Source organism: Dasypus novemcinctus, chromosome 4, assembly GCF_030445035.2.
Source record: "Dasypus novemcinctus isolate mDasNov1 chromosome 4, mDasNov1.1.hap2, whole genome shotgun sequence".
In the NCBI taxonomy this organism is placed as follows: domain Eukaryota; kingdom Metazoa; phylum Chordata; class Mammalia; order Cingulata; family Dasypodidae; genus Dasypus; species Dasypus novemcinctus.
The window spans coordinates 10,307,755-10,325,451 of NC_080676.1; the positions used below are offsets into that span (position 1 = coordinate 10,307,755).

General features: G+C 38.0%; 1 protein-coding gene and 1 pseudogene across 2 annotated transcripts in view; both read left to right on the plus strand.

The window, feature by feature from the left end:
- ATP1B3 (ATPase Na+/K+ transporting subunit beta 3) overlaps window positions 1–17,697 on the plus strand; it is a 54,883-nt gene that overhangs the window by 18,342 nt on the left and 18,844 nt on the right. The window contains exons 2-3 of one of the 2 annotated variants that reach the window (XM_071214552.1): window positions 7,826–7,866; window positions 9,239–9,367. In XM_071214552.1, coding sequence (XP_071070653.1) covers window positions 7,854–7,866; window positions 9,239–9,367 — 142 coding nt within the window. In that variant the 5' untranslated portion in view covers window positions 7,826–7,853. The remainder of the gene's footprint in view (window positions 1–7,825; window positions 7,867–9,238; window positions 9,368–17,697) is intronic. The other variant, XM_023588989.3, reaches the window with a different exon arrangement.
- Window positions 15,195–16,893, plus strand: LOC101429028 (protein SGT1 homolog; annotated as a pseudogene).

Consider the following 17,697-nt stretch of genomic DNA (forward strand, 5'->3'; position numbering starts at 1 on the left):
GGTAACCAGGGGCTAAGGAGAGAGGGAGAGGGAATGTGGAATGACTGCTAACAGACAGGGGTGTTTTGGGGAGCATTATTGAAAATATTTTGAAATTGACTGGTGATAGTTGCACAAATATGTGATTATACTAAAGACCATTGAATTGTGTACTTTGAGTAGATGTATGTTATATGAATTATACCTCAATAAAATTGTAAATTCAAATATACAAAGGATTTTAAACTTGCCCATATCATAGATTTTTTTTCATTATGCCTTCTGCTTAAAATAATTTTAAACTATAATTGATTGCTTATTTATTTACGAAGGAGAATAATTTCTAGTCATCAAAATCCTCTGAGGAGAGGTACAGTCTCTGGTATCCAGGTATCTGAGGGTAACTAGAGAATGGATTGAAGTAGGGGATCAGATCTCAGGGTTTAACAGTGTGTTGGGGGGCGGGGGTGTACATCTAGACTGATGAAGCCTGATGACTTTTCACTGTGTCCAGATCGTGTGTGCTCAGTTACCTGTGTTTGATGATGCAGGATAAACTGGCCAGATTTCTTGCTGCTTAGTTCCTTATTTTATAGCATCTACATGGATCATACCTCATTTATTAAAACATTTTTTGAGATAAAAATGCCATTGGCTAGGTTAAACTTTAAACTTTGTGTTTAAGCCTTAAATCTAGTTACACATTCTAAAATATTTCCATTTTATTATTGGCCCTTTGTTCCCTTTTTGAGTTTCGTTTTTATGTGGTTAAATCTCTTAACATGTTTATTTTCCTTTCTATAATGTGATTAATTAGATAGGTATACAGTTACCCTTTTTTGCAGATGGGAGATGAAAATAGGAAATTTGTCAAAGGTCACAGAGCAGGAAAGTGGTCAGGACAAGATTTGAGCCTAAGTCTCTGACATGCTAGAACAACCCATGTGTAGCAGCACTGCCTCCAGATGGATATCTAATTTATCACCTTTCCCCTCACCATAGAAAAAGGATTTAAAAATTGGGCATGGCCTCTAAAAGAATAAAGTATCTAGAATAGATTTAACCACGGATGTGAAAGACTTGTACACTGAAAACTACAAAACATTGCTCAAAGAAATTTAGAAAGACCTAAATAAATGTAAAAACAACCTGTGTTCACAGATGGACGATTTAATGCTGTTAAGATGTCAGTATTACCCAGAACAATCTACATATTCAAAGCAATCCCAATCAAAACTCCAGCAGCCTCTTTTGCAGAAATGGAAAAGCCAGTCCTCAAATTCATACGGAATTGGAAGGGGTCTTGAATAGCCCACATCATCTTGGAAGAAAAGAACAAAGTTGGAGAATTCACACTTCCCAGTTTTAGAACAGTATGGTGCAGGCATAAGGACAGACATGGAACATTGGAATACAATTGAGACTACAGAAATAAACCTTTATCTACAGCCAGGTGATTTCTGACAAGAGTGCCAAGACCACTCAGTGGGGAAAGAATAATTTCCTCCACAAACGGTGATGGGAAAACAGCATATTCACATGCAGACAAATGAAGTTGGACCCCTACTTCACACCATCTATAACAATTCAAAATTAATCCCTTACCCAAATATAAGAGCTAAAACCATGAAACTCTTAGAAGAAAAAGGGAAATATTTAGGTCCTTTTATTGTGCGATGGATATGACACCAAAGCACAAGCAACAGAAGAAAAAAGAAATTGGACTGCATGGTAGATCCTGGTGGCACGGCCTACACTGCTGCTGCTGGGGAGTGGCTGTAGGGTTAGGCCTCAGTCTTCGGTGAGTAAACCTATTCCTCAGTTCCCTGGTGTCTGTGGGCACACATTCATGGAGTTTATGGACAGGAGTAGAGATGACTGCCAGGCACAACCGCAATGCAGACAAGTAAGCTGTACTTTCTGCTCCATCAAGAAATCCCATGAAAGTGGTTAACTGGACACAGAAGTGTTGAAATCCGCAGAGCATTTTACCAAGCGTTCCTACCTGGATGGGGTAAACCTCAGGGCACGTCTTCACTTTGCCCAGCATCACTGGATTGAGTCTCAACGAGAATCGCTGCCTCTTGTTAGGAGGTTCATTTCATTTCCCATTCCTCAGAACTTCATCTGCAAAATACTGAGCATTTCAAGGGAATATACTGAAGTAGATTTCAGTTTCTGTACATAATTTCTGTGTTCAATAAACCTATTGAGTTTTTTTTAACTACATTAAGATGGCTCAAATGAACTGCCAACCTCCTATGGAATTAACATACAAGAACACAAGATCTTATCACACACAATTCAACCCATCCAACCTTTATAGAGAAACGTAAGAAGTACGGGCGTACCACAATAGTAAGAGTATGTGAAGCAGCTTATGACACAGCTCTTGTGGAGAAAGAAGGTGTCCATGTTCTTGATTGGCCTTTTAGTGATGGTGCACCACCATCCAAGCAGATTGTAAAGATTAGGTTTCGTCTAGAACATGGTTGCTGCATTGCTGTTCATTGTGTTGCAGGTCTTGGGAGAGCTCCAGTGCTTGTTGCCCTAGCGCTGACTGAAGGTGAAAGGAAATAAGAAGATGCAGTACAGTTCCTAAGACAAATGCAGCTTGAAGCTTTTAACAGCAAGCAATTTTTGTATTTGGAGAAGTATCATCCTAAACTACAGCTGCACTTCGAGGATCCCAGTGGCCACAGAAACAGCTATTGGAGTCAATAAAATTGGGGTGCTTGACGCTATTGCCTTGGAAGTGGAACTTGAAAGAAGACCTATTTTGTCAAATGTATTAGCCAGCATGTTGGTGAATAAGTCTAATGGAGCTCCTAAAAAGGAGGATTAAAAAGCAGTTTTACTATGCTACAAGTTTGACAGAATTGCTACCTCTGTGGGTTACAGTCAGCCTATTTGGATTCCTGCTGTTCAGCATTTAAATGGGCTTACTATTTGTAACAATTGACCTTTCTGAAACTCATGCAATATTGACTTATAATTCTTTAAATCTAATCCCATGCTAGGATCTTATCAATATATAAGAAATTTTGAGATTGGGTGCCAAAATACCTATCACAATACTTAATACATTTTTAGTATCATACAGAACTTAAAATCTCAGCAATTATGAACACTCTAGACTTTATGAAATTTATTTCTTCAGTAATTTTAAACATTGAAAGTAGGACCTGTATCATTGTTTGCCTGTTTACTCTATGTTTACATCTCCCACACTTGCACCAGTATATGTCAGGTTTGTGCAACCATTGAATTTTGTTGGAATTTTTACCAAGTCTTAAGGTGATTATCTAATACCTATCTATAAATCTCAATTTTGTGACCTTAGAGAAAACCTCCATTTTGAAAATCTACCTTGTACCAGAAGCACAGATGTCTTTATTGTTGCCAGACCAAAAAAGAGCCTTACAGTTAATTTAGTGTTTGCATTTTGGGGTGTAACTTAACTGGAAGGGCCTGACAAATGAATGGAAAGGGATTATTAAATATTTTTAGTAAAATGTTGCTTTTGTCTTGTGTAGAACATGTACAATATGCTTTTTTAATTTAGTTAATATTTTTAAAAGGTAGGGATGCTTGTTATGGTAGCTACAATAATCTTAATCATAGAATTTCTGAATTTCTTGTAATTTTTTCTATATCTTTTGGAAGTTGTTTACCAGCTATTTTTTTTTTAAGTGTGATTTTTTTTCCCTTTTCTTCCCAACATCTTGCAAAAAAAGAAGTAGGTTTCTGCTAATGAATTCAGCAGACATGTAATATTTATATGCCTTTTGAGCTGTGTAGCTTAATAATTTGTTTTATTATATAATTGATAAAATGGTGATGTGTATTAATGTTAGTTCAACCATATATTTATACTTTCTGGGTATGTATGGTTATAGTCCTGTGGGAGAAATAATTTGCCAGTGTTCGCCAGCTTGTAAAAACCTAGTGTAAGAGCTTAAATGTCTAAATAATGAAATGCAAAAATTTTTTAAATAAATAAATTGGATTTCATCAAAATTCAAACTTTCGTGCATCAAAGGGCATTATCAAGAAGGTGAAAAGGGGAAACGGACTTTGGCCCAGTGGTTAGGGCGTCCGTCTACCATATGGGAGGTCCGCGGTTCAAACCCCGGGCCTCCTTGACCCGTGTGGAACTGGCCATGTGCAGTGCTGATGCACGCAAGGAGTGCAGTGCCACGCAAGGGTGTCCCCCGCGTGGGGGAGCCCCACGCGCAAGGAGTGCGCCCGTGAGGAAAAGCCGCCCAGCGTGAAATGAAAGAGCAGCCTGCCGAGGAATGGCGCCGCCCACACTTCCCGTGCCGATGACGACAACAGAAGCGGACAAAGAAACAAGACGCAGCAAATAGACACCAAGAACAGACAACCAGGGGAGGGGGGGAAATTAAATAAATAAATAAATCTTTAAAAAAAAAAAAAAAAAGAAGGTGAAAAGATAAGCGCCCGCGCGCCCTCTCTCTCTATATATATATATGAGAAAATATTTGAAACCATGTATCTGATAGGGTTTTTTTGGTTTTGTTTTGTTTTTTGAGGTACCAGGGCTAGGGATTGAACCCAGGACCTTGTATGTGGGAAGCCAGTGCTCAACTACTGAGCCACATCAGCTACTGAGTTGTTTTTTTTCCCCATTTGTTTGCTTGTTTTTGTTTTGTTCTTAGGCATCAGGGACTGAACCGGTGGGCCCTCCCATGTGGGAAACAGGCATTCAACCACTTGAGCCACATCTGCTCCCTGATAAGTGTTTACTACCTAGAATATATTAGGAACATCTATGACTTAACACAAAGATAAACGACCCAAAGAAAAAATGAGCAAAAGACTTGAATAGACACTTCTCCAAAGAAGATACACAAATGGCCAGTAAACACATGAAAAGATGCTCAACATCATTGGTCATTGGGAAATGGGAAATGCAAATAAAAACTACATGAGATACCACTTCGCACCTACTAGGATGGCTGTTGTTTTAATTTAAAAAACCGAATGTTGATGAGGATGTTAAGGAACTGGAATCCTTGTGCTTTGCTGGTGCGAATGTAAAATGGTAGAGGTACTGTGGAAAACAGCTTGGCAGGTCCACAAAAAGTTAAACTTATAATTACTATATTAATTAAAGGAGGGAAGTTTTTCAGTGTTAGTAATACCCTGTATTTTGAAAGGCGTTTGAGTTATGCAGGTGTGTGCATTTGTTAAAATTCACTGAATTAAAATCTGCATTTCATTAGATGGCTGTTTTACCTCAAGTGAAAAAAAAAATTGTTACTGGACTCTAGTTAAGGATGCACATGAAGAAGTGTTTAAAGGGGGGTGTACCAATGTCTGCTGCTTATTTTGAAATGTATCAAGAAACAACATAAGATAGATTGATGACTGGATAAGGATATTAGATATTGTAGTTGGGGTTGCTCAAGCAAGTACCATGCAATGGGTCAGCTTAATGGGAATTTATTAGCTTATGGTTTTGAAGCTGTAAGAATATCTGAATCGAGGTGAGACTCTTCCTGAAGACTGACATTCTGGAGCTGGCTACCAGTAATCCTTTGTCCTTGTTCCTCTGTCATATGGCAGCCTTTCCTGGTTTCTCCATTTGGGTTTTGTTGAATTCCAGCTTCTGGCTACTCCCTGTAACTTTTTTTCCCTATCTGTCTGAATTTCATTCCTCTTATAAAGGACTCCAGTAATAGAATGTTTTTCTTGGATACATACAGCTTCAGAATCACTACATTGGATAAAACCAGTATAGCAAAACGTAGTTGTAGAATCTAGGTGGTGGGTATGTGGGTTCTTTCAACTTGCTGTGTGCTTTAAACTTTTCATAATAAATGTTAAAGAAGAAAAGTTTAAAAAGAAAAAATTACCTTATGACCCAGCAATTCCCTCTCCTAGCTATATATCCCAAAGAATTGAAAGTAGACACAAGTAGACTCAAGTAGATATGCATCATAGCAGCATTAATCACAATAGCGAAAAAGTGGAAACAGTCAACAGATAATGAAGAAACAATGTGACCTCCACATACATTGGAATACTATTCAGCCATAAAAAGGAATATCTGATACATACTACATCGTGCAGGAACCTTAGAAACATTTTGCTAAGTTAAATACCAAGACACAAAGGGCAATCATTTATGATTCTGTGTATGTGAAATACTGCAAATAAGCAAATTCATCAAGAATGTAGATAGGAGGTTCCTGGGGCAAGGGGAATGGGGGTTTATTGTATAATTGGTAGAGAGTTTCTGTTCAATGGTGAAAAAGTTTTGGTAATACATGGTATTGGTGGTAGGATAACATTGTAAATGTAATTAATGCCACCAAATTGTATACTTACAAATAGTTGAAATGGCTACTTTTATGATGTATATTTCTTAAAGATTTATTTATTTATTTATCCCCCCCCCCCCCCGCCCCCCCAGTTGTCTGCTGTCTGTGTCCATTTGCTGTGTGTTCTTCTGTGACCGCTTCTATCCTTATCAGCGGCACTGGGAACCTGTGTTTCTTTTTGTTGCGTCATCAGGTTGTGTCAGCTCTCTGTGTGCAGCACTATTTTTGGGCAGGCTGCACTTTCTTTCATGCTGGGCAGCTCTCCTCAGGGGGCGCACTCCTTGCATGTGGAGCTCCCCTACGCGGGGGACACCCCTGCGTGGCAGGGCACTCCTTGCGCGCATCAGCACTGCGCATGGACCAGCTGCACACGGGTCAAGGAGGCCCGGGGTTTGAACCCTGCATCTCCCATGTTGTAGGCGGGCGCCCCTATCCATTGGGCCAAGTCCGCTTCCCCATGATGTATATTTCTTACCACAATTTTAAAAAGGATTCTTTTTAAACATGGAAAAAATTGGCCTCTGGTGAATATTAATGAACAGGGGAAGAGAGTTGATTCCAGTGTTTCAGAGGGGCATATGATTTTATGCATTTGATTGTGTTCCCTTTTGTATGCCCTTAGCTCCCAGAGTGAGAGTATAAAAGTAATATTTTTTTTTGCAGCTTCCATATTATTGGTAGAATTACAATGTGATGATACAAAAATGCCACATACAGCATTTAAACTTTGTGATGTTTACTTTATAGACATTTTTGGTTATGGTTCTGTTAACCTCATCCAGACTGTTTAAAATACTAATGTTTGTTCAGAATTTAAATCCCTTAGTTCTTTAGTTGGTTAATGACTTAATAAATTCTTGAAGGATTTGGAATTAGGGAATGTTAATAATATAACCATTATTTAGGTGCAGTTTGTGTCCTGTTTATATTAAGTAGCACTTTGCAGACATGGCACACTGAACAGATTCCAAATACATTCTCCATTAAGGTACTAACCTTACTAAACTAGGGTGCCCCCAGTTTTATCTTCATCATTGTGTTAAACCCACCAGCAAACTCCAGCTGCAAGTTATATTTATTTGCTTTGTAACTGTGTTATAAATTTTATTTACGTTATTTTTCCTGGAAATTTAAAATCAAAATGTTGAAAATGTATTCTCAAACTTCTTTATTAAATATATATATGTATATGTTTATTATTCAAACAGTTTATTGTTTACTGTAGGGGTGACTACTATGGCCTACTGAGCCCGTTTTTGTAAAGGAAGTTTTTTGGAAACACATTCACCCCCCATTACTGTGTATTTGCTGACTTTGCTCTAATGTGTAGACGATTTTATCCCTTACCTTGGTTCATACAAACATCTAGATCTTACAGATTCATTTCTCTCCTATATCTCATTAACTGGCCTGTGGACTTTGCATGTGTTTCCATTTTCCCTCTGTAGTAAACTGATCACTTCTTTGAGACTGGTCTTCTTTTTCTTTTTCTGCAGCAGGATCGCAGTGCATGGTAGGGAAGTGATGCTGTCTGAAGGTGAAATCCTGTCCTCCTTTCTTCCTTCTGTCCTCTCGCTCCCTTTTTTGCCTTTCTGGTAATTGGGGACGGGGGTGGGGGTGGCAGACATACTAGTCTAAATTAAGATGAAGTTTCTTTAGTTGTTTCCTCTTTACATGAGAGAGACGAAGAAGGAGGGGAACAGTTTCCTGGTCCGCAGTTGAGAAATAAAAGGTTACCCAGCTTTTGGTGCAGTCTGTTGTGAAATCTTGGAGTATTTTGAGAATCTGAATTAGAAGTGGAGCCATTCCACACACAAAAATTTAATACATGGAGAAATAATTATACAGAAATTTTATAAACCCTCTGATGCTAATCCTTGGAGGAGAAGGTGAAGGTCCATAGATTCCAGGTTAGGAAAACCTGCTAGGAATAGAGCCAGGCAATCAAAAACAGTAGGTTGCTAAGGTGGTTATGAAGCTGACATTAACTTAACTCTGGGGAATTAAATTTTCTACACTCTTGTATCTGGGATTTATTTACCTTTAATTTTTAAACATTTACATACACGAGTGACTTCAATAGTATATTACAATCCTGGTGATAATCACTTTTGAATTTAGAATTTCGACTTTGACTATAGACATTTAGAAAATTAATTGACTTGAAGTATTCCCAAAATAAATCATTGGGCCAGGATAGTTCTATCTTAGCATTGCTAAATTTTAATAAAAATATGAAGCCTTGATAATAAAACTTGGGTCTGCAAATTTTGCTTTATGCTTAACAATAGACCTGTGAAGTCCCATTGAGTGCTTACATCTGATCTTGTCCACTCTTCACTCTTGCATGAGCCTTCTATTCAACCCGTGTTTCCTAAACTTTTTTCATTAGTATCATCATGATTTTTGTTTTATCTGCTCATTTCCTCATTATTATTCTTTATATCAACTCACTTTTTTAAAACTTAAACTTATGCAGTTTCTGTGACATAGGGATTTGATCCACTAATCCTTTTCTACTTGCCACTTGAACATGTAAAAATTGGGAGATTTGTCCCATCGAAAATCATCTTTCATCTTCTAGAGGGCATCAGCTCCATTTTGGGAAACATTGCCCTATGTGCTGGAATTTTTAAGTTCTCGCTTTGAGCGAGTATGAACTGTGGAAGCTACTTGTACTGAAAAGTACCAGAGGAGAGGAGAAGGATCTGGTGGATGGATGGATACTGCCTGCTGAAATATCCCCTTGCTTTGGCAAATTCACATGTTCTGGATATGGGGATATTTGGCTATGTGCATGGCAAAGCTTGGAATCATAGCCTTGTTTTATAACCTGGCCAAACATACACAGATATGCATGTGCATATGTGTGTATCTCCAGGTTTCATAAGTTGTATATTCTTTTACAGGTTTGATCTTACTCTTCTACCTAGTCTTCTATGGCTTCCTGGCTGCACTCTTCACATTCACAATGTGGGTTATGCTTCAGACTCTGAATGATGAGGTTCCAAAGTATCGTGACCAGATTCCTAGTCCAGGTAATTATATTGCAGTTATCATGACTTCTAACAAAAATGGTTTTCTTAAAATTTATAGTTTACCTTTACCATAAGCCTGTTTTATATAGCACATAGAAGATAGTTAAACCTTGGGGAGTGGGGAATGTGAAATCTTTTATTTTTGTTTGTTGTGTAATATTTAAAGACCCCCATGTTTATGGACTGATAAATCTTAAGTCCTTTATCAGGGGCAAGCAGAATATTGAGAATTACAGTGCAACTAAATTTGAACAGTATACTGATAGTTATGAATGCTTTTGTAAGTACGTGCTTCATGGTTTTAATTGCTTAGTATGGAAGTAGTAAGAAATGTTAAATAATGATGCATCTTTAGAGAATAAAATGAGTATATTCTTTATATGTAAAATTCCTCTCTATTAGTTATCTTTTAAAAGTTTTATTCTAGTAAAGTATATACTTTACTAGAGTAAAAATATTTACTGAAATACTTATTTAAATCACATTTTGTACTTCCAGATTTCTTTTTCTTATAAATAATGACTTTATTTACCATTGCACATAATCTGATCTCTTTCAGAAATATTAAACTCTTATTATTGCATAAAAAATACAAGCAGTAAAATACTGAGTAAATTTAAGTGTCGAGTAAATTTAAATAGTTTTAAACTGAGTTCCTTAAACTTACTTACAAAGTGTAGTGTAGTATTTCAAATGCCTCATTGGTTTAAACAAATAAATATTATTTGTATACACACATGTGTGTATATTATTTGATGACTATACCTCAGATTAGTCCTTTTCTCTTCAGAAGGGATTATGGGTAATTTTTTGTTTCATTTTTCTAAATTTTTAAAATAATCATAGCTTTATTTTTTAATATTTCACTGACATGTTTGCAGTCAGTAAAATGTTTTTTAAATTGGTATGTATATACATACATATAACCTGTGCACCTCTGCCCATCCATATGCCTGTGTATGTGTATATACACACTCTCTCTCCCTTCATCTTCCCTTCCTCTCAGTACAGTAATTTAAATGTGGAGGAGATATGAGTTGTGTAGTCTCCACATTCTGCTGACGTGTTCTTGCTTTGGAGGAAGCCGAGACTTAATATAGAGTAAGTATAAGTGTACTGTGTCAAAAATGAACCTATACTGCACACTACTACCATGATTTTTTAGTGAGAGTTTAAAATAGGCTTAAGTAGCATGTACTGGGACTGTAAGAGTGTTACTAAGCAAGATCAAAGAAATAACCAGTATCAGATATTCAATTATATACATTCTGGTCTTAATACAGATTTTTTGTAAATTGAATCATCTTAAAATTCGTTAGAACTTAGTTCTATAAAGAATGTAAATTTTTTTTTTTTAATAAGGCGTAGATACTCTCGTATCTCCTTTGAAAAATTCTCTTATTTGGGAATCTGGTTGTTTTATGCTTAGTTTCTTAAAGTTAGACGTTCTTAGACAACTATGTTCAAGCTTCCTTGATTCTGTTACTTTTTAACTTGCAGCGTATTGTCTTATTCCAGTCTCTAAAACCTTAAAAGTAAAAAAGTAATTTTAGACACATGGTAAATGGTCAGAGGTTATATTCTTACCTTAAATACTTTTACCAAAAAAAATCAGAACGTTACTATTGCTTTTTGGTGATTTGACAGTGGATAGGGTGGTAAGGAAAAATAGGCATATTGAAATCATCCAAAGCCAGATGATCTGGTTTTTTCATTTGCAGGTGAGTGGAAGTTAATTGGGTGCTCTTTTGTGCTGTGCTGAGTATTTGCTCTGTCCTCAAAGAGCATTGTTGCATTATATTTGGGTAGCTTGGATATAGTTTAACAAAGCAAATCAATACAAGAGCAATTGAGGGTTTGAAAGAAACTGATCTCATCTAAACAGACTGCATGTCTGGGGACAGCAATTTTAATGAAACTGAAACTGCACTTTTTGCTTGTATATTCTCATACTCAATACAAGGCATATCATCCCTAATAACTTTGATATGGAGAATATTTGAAGACTAGTGAAAATTTTAGGATTGTTTTTCAAGCCTTTGTGCAAGGCTGAATTAATCTACAACTAATGCTTTTTTAACAAGGAAAGCTTATATTAAAGTTGGAAGTCTCTGTTCCTTACAGGCTAATATGCTTAAATTTACTCTGTTAATAAGCTCATGCAACATGTTCTATATACATGGGCCTTAGATTCATGATATAGAAATTGTTAGTGATTATACTTTCTAAATTCATATGTGAAAACTACATTGTAATTACATAGCAACATTTATTATTGAAGGGAGAATATTCAGTCATAGACTTTCACATGTATAGGCCCTGGGGTGATCTGCAAGATGACAGAGTAAAACCTCTAGAATCCTGTCCCGAAAGCATATAGAAAATAAGCAGAAACTAGTAGAATCAACTTTTTCAGAACCCCGGAAAATAGTCAAAGGGCTACAGTAGCTAAGCAGAATCAAGAAAAAGGCAACTTAAAAGTGGTAGGAAAACCTCATAGCACCTTTACTAACCCCTTCCCCACCCCCTCCCCAGCTTGGTGTGATGCCAGCTTGCGCTCCCAGGATGGGTCCCTGGTCCCAGGTTCCAGAGGGAACAAAGCAACCATTATTTGAATATCGAGGTATATGTACGTCTGTTCCAACCTGTCTGGTGGCAGCGTGAAAGACTAAACCAAGGTGCTTGTCTCTGTCTTGCCTATCCCAAAACTTACTCTGGACATTGAAGTAGCTGGCAGGGTGGCTAATATACCATGAAGAAACATTCAAGGCACAGCTGCTTGGGACACAGGATTACTGGTTGAGATATAGAATATCCTGGGTATGGGAAGAAAGTTTGTGTTCTCTTGGGAAAAGTGGTGTATTAACAGTGCTCATCTGTATGGGAATTCAAAAGGCTATGTATACATGCCCAGGGTAAGACTTGCTCCAAAAAGACCTGATGGGTCTTTCATCTCCGCTGTTCTTTACACTTGTTCTAAGGCTGGGTATGTGCTGAAGGAGAGCACCAGCACAGAGCCAGTGTGCAAAGATTGTGAAAGCTGTGTGCATGTGTGCATTCTTTCTCTCTCTCTCTCATTAGCTACTGGGATTCAAGGAAATCTCTCATCAAAACACTCAATGAATATAAGCTAAAGGATCAAAGATATCAGTGACTTAACACATCAAGGAATATAACCTTTTCATGACTATTTTGGAATAATCACTATACAAATAGACTACTATAGCCTTTTAACAAAATTAGGGGAACAAATAGAAACCCTGAGTAAAGAGGAGAATCTGATTTCCAGAGTTATCTTACTAAAATATTCAAATGTCCAGATTTCAAAACAAGTCAGAAGGCATACAAAGAAACAGGGAAAGATGACCTATTCAAGCAAGGAACAAAAAAACAAGAGTTATCAGTGAAGAAACCCAGACATTCATTTACCAGAGATTTTGAAAAACTATTTTTTATACTCAAGGAGCTAAAGAAAATCATGAACCAAAAGTTAGAGTGAATCAGGAAAATGATATTTGAACAAAATGAGAATTTTGATAAAGAGAAATTATAAAAGGAACCAAACATAAAACTGGTGCCAATAGTACCACTGAAATAAAATTCCCTGGATGGGTTCAGCAGATTGGAACTGGCAGAAGAAAGAATCAAAGAACTCAAAGGGAGAAGAATTGAAATTATCCGTTTTCAGGAGTAGAAATAAATAATGAAGAAAAGTGAACAAAGCCCCAGAGACCTGTAGGACACCCTCAAGTATATCAGTAGAAGAGTACATGGGAATTTCAGAAGTAGAGGAAAGAAAGGAGCAGAAAGAATATTTGAAGAGATAATGGCTAGCACTTACCCAAATTTGATGAGAGAATTGAATATACACATCCAAGAAGGGCAATGAACTCCACATAGAATAAACTCAAAGAGATCCACACCAAGACACTGTCAAATGCCAAAGATAGAGAATTCTAAAAGCAGCAGGAAGGAAGCAATGTATCATGTACAAGGGAGCCTCAATAAAATCAGGCCTTTTCTCATCAGACACTATGGAGGTAAGTAGGAAATGAGATGGTGTATTTAAAGTGCTTGAAGAAAAAAAAATTGTCAGGAATTCTGTATCTGGTGGAACTGTCTTTCAAAAACAAGGGCAAACACAAGACATTCCCAAATACACAAAAGTTGGGTGAGTTCAGCACCACTAGACCTGTCCTACAAGAAATGCTAAAGGGAGTTCTGCAGGTTGAAAGGGAAAGACAGTAGGTACTAGCACTAGCTCAAAGCTATATGAAAAGTTAAAGATCCACAAGAAATATAGCTATATGAGTAATTATAAATGCCAGTAGTTTTATGGTTTTGGTTTGTAACTTCACTTTTTACATCTTATGTGATCTAAAATACAAATGCTTAATAGTAATGTGAATACATGCTTTGGGGCACACAATATATAAAGATGTAATTTTTTTTACAAGAACAACATAAAAAGATGTTATGGAGGAGCATAGGAACGTAGTTTATGTATGCAGTTGAGGTTAAATTGTTATCAAATCAAACAAGATTGTTTTAGATTTAGGATCTTAAATTTAAGCCACAAAATAACTACAAAAAAAATATATAAAAAGTATACATAAAAGAAAATGAGGAAGTGTTCTAAATTCTTGACTACAGAAGATCAACTAAGCACAAAAGTAGACAGTAATGGAAGAAATGAGGAACTAAAAAGGCAAATAGAAAAATGGCAGAAGAATATCAGCAATTACTTTAAATAGATTAAACTCTCCAATCAAAAGTCGGAGATGGACAAAATAGGTTTAAAAAAAAACAAACAAAAGCATGACCCAACTATATGCTGTTTATAAGTGACTCATCTCAAATCCAGAAACAGGTTGAAAGTAAAAGAATGGGGGGTGAAATTCCACGTGTATAATAATTAAAAGACAATGGAGAGGGAGATGAAGTAGCACAAGCAATTGAGTGACTATCCCACATTGGACATCCCAGGATAAGTCCCAGTGCCTCCTAAAGAGAAAGATAAGAAGGAAAAGGCAGACACAGGACACATAGCAAATGGACTCAGAGAGTAGACAGCAAGTGCAAAAAGAACAATGGGAGGGGGGATAAAATTAAAAATAATAGTTCTTTACCAAAAAAAAGACAATGGGAATGGCTATGCTAATATCAATTGAAACAGACTTTGAGTCTTTTACTATTAAAAATAAATAAAAACCTGAAAGAAAACAAAGAAATGACAAGGATCCAGAGAAGAAAGGAAGAAGTAAATATTTGTAGATGACATGATCCTCTGTATAGAAAATCCCGAAGAATTCACAGTAAACTCACAAGAACTTATAATTGAATTCAGCAAATTTGTGGATACAAGATCACACATAAATCAGCTGTTTCTATACACTAGCAGTGAACAATCTAAAAAGGAAATCAGAAAACAGTTTTATTTACAGTGGCAACTGAAGGAATCAAATATCTAAAATAACCAGCTGCCAGCAGCAGCTCTTATTAAGAACAGTGGCAGAAATGGTGCTCCAAGTAGCTAATATTACTTGTAGTCGTACAAACAGACCCCAGACACCCCATGTTTCTGAGCGATAGTGGTATGTTACAGAAGTGCTTTTTACGTATGGTGCCTGAAGGCTGTGCTAAGGAGGGCAGGCAGGCACACAGTGGAAAAAGGCTGTGAATCCAAGGCCAGTCCATTAACCATAGCTGCGAGGGGTGGTGACTAGGAGCACCCTGGTCATAGGACCGGTCATGGGCTTGGAATCAGTCTTCCACTTCCCATCCCACCCGTGCTCACTTTTCACCTCCCCTCTCCACAGCTGCACACTACGTGCCTGCTTGTTGGCAGCTTAGAACAGAAGCTCTGCTGATGTTTCTCCAGAAGTTTCCCACTTGGGCAGCAGTGGAGCTGGTAACCTTGTAGAAGGAGCTCCAACAGTGGTTCTGCTGATCATTAGGGATGGTGGCGGCTGCAGCAGGACCTGCAACACCCCAGAGGTTTTTTCTGGAGCCTTTCAGATGATCTGATTTACAAGGACCCCCGGCAGCATTAATGGCACTGACTGAGGCTTTGGAGCAGAAACCAGATGATGCACAGTATAATTGTCAAAGAGCTTATTGTCACATTCTTCTTGGGAATTACTGTGTTGTTGCTGATGTAAACAAATCTAACTCAATCGAAGTAATTCTACTGCAATGCTGAGGAAAGGGGTATGTGAATACCATGAAAAAAAAAAAAAACTATGCTGCTGCTCTAGAGACTTTTACATAAGGAGAGAAATTAAATAGTGTAGATGCTGATTTCATTATCTGGATTAAAAGGTGTCAGGAAGCTGAAAATGGTTCAGAACCTGAGGTGTCTGCCTCCAGTAGACTCACCCAGTCAAAAATCAAATATGACTGATATCAAACAGAATCTCAAATGATCATTACACTTATGATCAAGAATATCAGAAGAATGATGTACATGGAGTTTTCAGAAAAAGTGTTTTCTGCTTTGGTGAGACTTCCTTCTGGAGAGGATTACAATTTGAAACTGAGACTTTTTAATCCTATTATAGCAGAACAGAGTATACTTAGCGTACACTTAAAGTACTTTCTTTTTTTTTTTTATTTTTTTATTTTATTTTATTTTTTTTAAAGATTTATTTATTTATTTAATTTCCCCCCCTCCCCTGGTTGTCTGTTCTTGGTGTCTATTTGCTGCGTCTTGTTTCTTTGTCCACTTCTGTTGTCGTCAGCGGCACGGGAAGTGTGGGCGGCGCCATTCCTGGGCAGGCTGCTCTTTCTTTTCACGCTGGGCGGCTTTCCTCACGGGCGCACTCCTTGCGCGTGGGGCTCCCCCACGCGGGGGACACCCTTGCGTGGCACGGCACTCCTTGCGCGCATCAGCGCTGCACATGGCCAGCTCCACACGGGTCAAGGAGGCCCGGGGTTTGAACCGCGGACCTCCCATATGGTAGACGGACGCCCTAACCACTGGGCCAAAGTCCGTTTCCCTTAAAGTACTTTCAACAGAGTAAAATTAAAACGAAAAAGCCAGAAGGTATGAGATGGGAAAAGCTAGAGGAAGAAGGAAATATACTGCCAACGCAGTTCATAACAGACATTAAAGAACCTATATCCATCATCTCATTACCCAAGAATTTGGGATAAATTGGCAAGAGCAAAGAAGAAGAAAAGAATGAGAAGTTGGAGGGAGATGCAGCCATTAAAGAAATTGTTTCAGCAAATCTATTCAGATGGTCTGATGAAGTGGAATGTGCCATGAACAAATCATTTATGGAATTTGGTGGCACGGTTTTGAGTACCAACTGGTCTGATGTAGGGTAAAAGGAAAGTTGAAATCAATCCTTCTGATGATATGGAATGGAAAAAGTACTAAATAAATTAATTTGTTATCACTTTAAAAAAACACACACCAAAAAAACCCAGAGTTGTGAGATATTTCTACACTGAAAAGTACAAAGCATTGCTGAAAGAAATTTTAAAAGACCTACATAAATGGAAAATTATCCCTTGTTCATTGGAAGACTTAATACTGTTAAGGTATCTTTATTACCCAGAGCAATCTATATATTCAAGCAATCCTGATCAAAACTATCATCCTTTTTTACAGAAATGGAAAAATCAACCCTCAATTTCATACAGAATTGCAAGGGGCCCTGAACAGCCAAAAACATCTTAAAAAAAGAACAGAGTTGGAGGACTCACACATCCCAATTTCAGAACTTATACTGCAAAGCTACAGTAATTAAAACAGTATGAGAGGGAAACGGACTTTGGCCCAGTGGTTAGGGCGTCCGTCTACCATATGGGAGGCCCGCAGTTCAAACCCCGGGCCTCCTTGACCCGTGTGGAGCTGGCCATGCGCAGTGCTGATGCGCGCAAGGAGTGCCGTGCCACGCAAGGGTGTCCCCCACGCGCAAGGAGTGCGCCCGTGAGGAAAGCCGCCCAGCGTGAAAAGAAAGTGCAGCCTGCCCAGGAATGGCGCCGCCCACACTTCCCATGCCGCTGACGACAACAGAAGTGGACAAAGAAATAAGACGCAGCAAATAGACACCAAGAACAGACAACCAGGGGAGGGGGGGTATTAAATAAATAAATCTTTGGGAAAAAAAAAACAGTATGAGAGAAGTGTATTTGGATCAACTGATAGAGCGTCCGCCTATCATATGGGAGGCCCAGAGTTCAAACGCATGGCTTCTTGGGTTTGAGCTGGTCCACGCAGTGCTGATGCGCGCAAGGAGTACTATGCCACACAGGCATGTCCCCTGCATAAGGGAGCCCCACACGCAAAGAGTGTGCCCCGTAAGGAGAGCCGCCCCGCA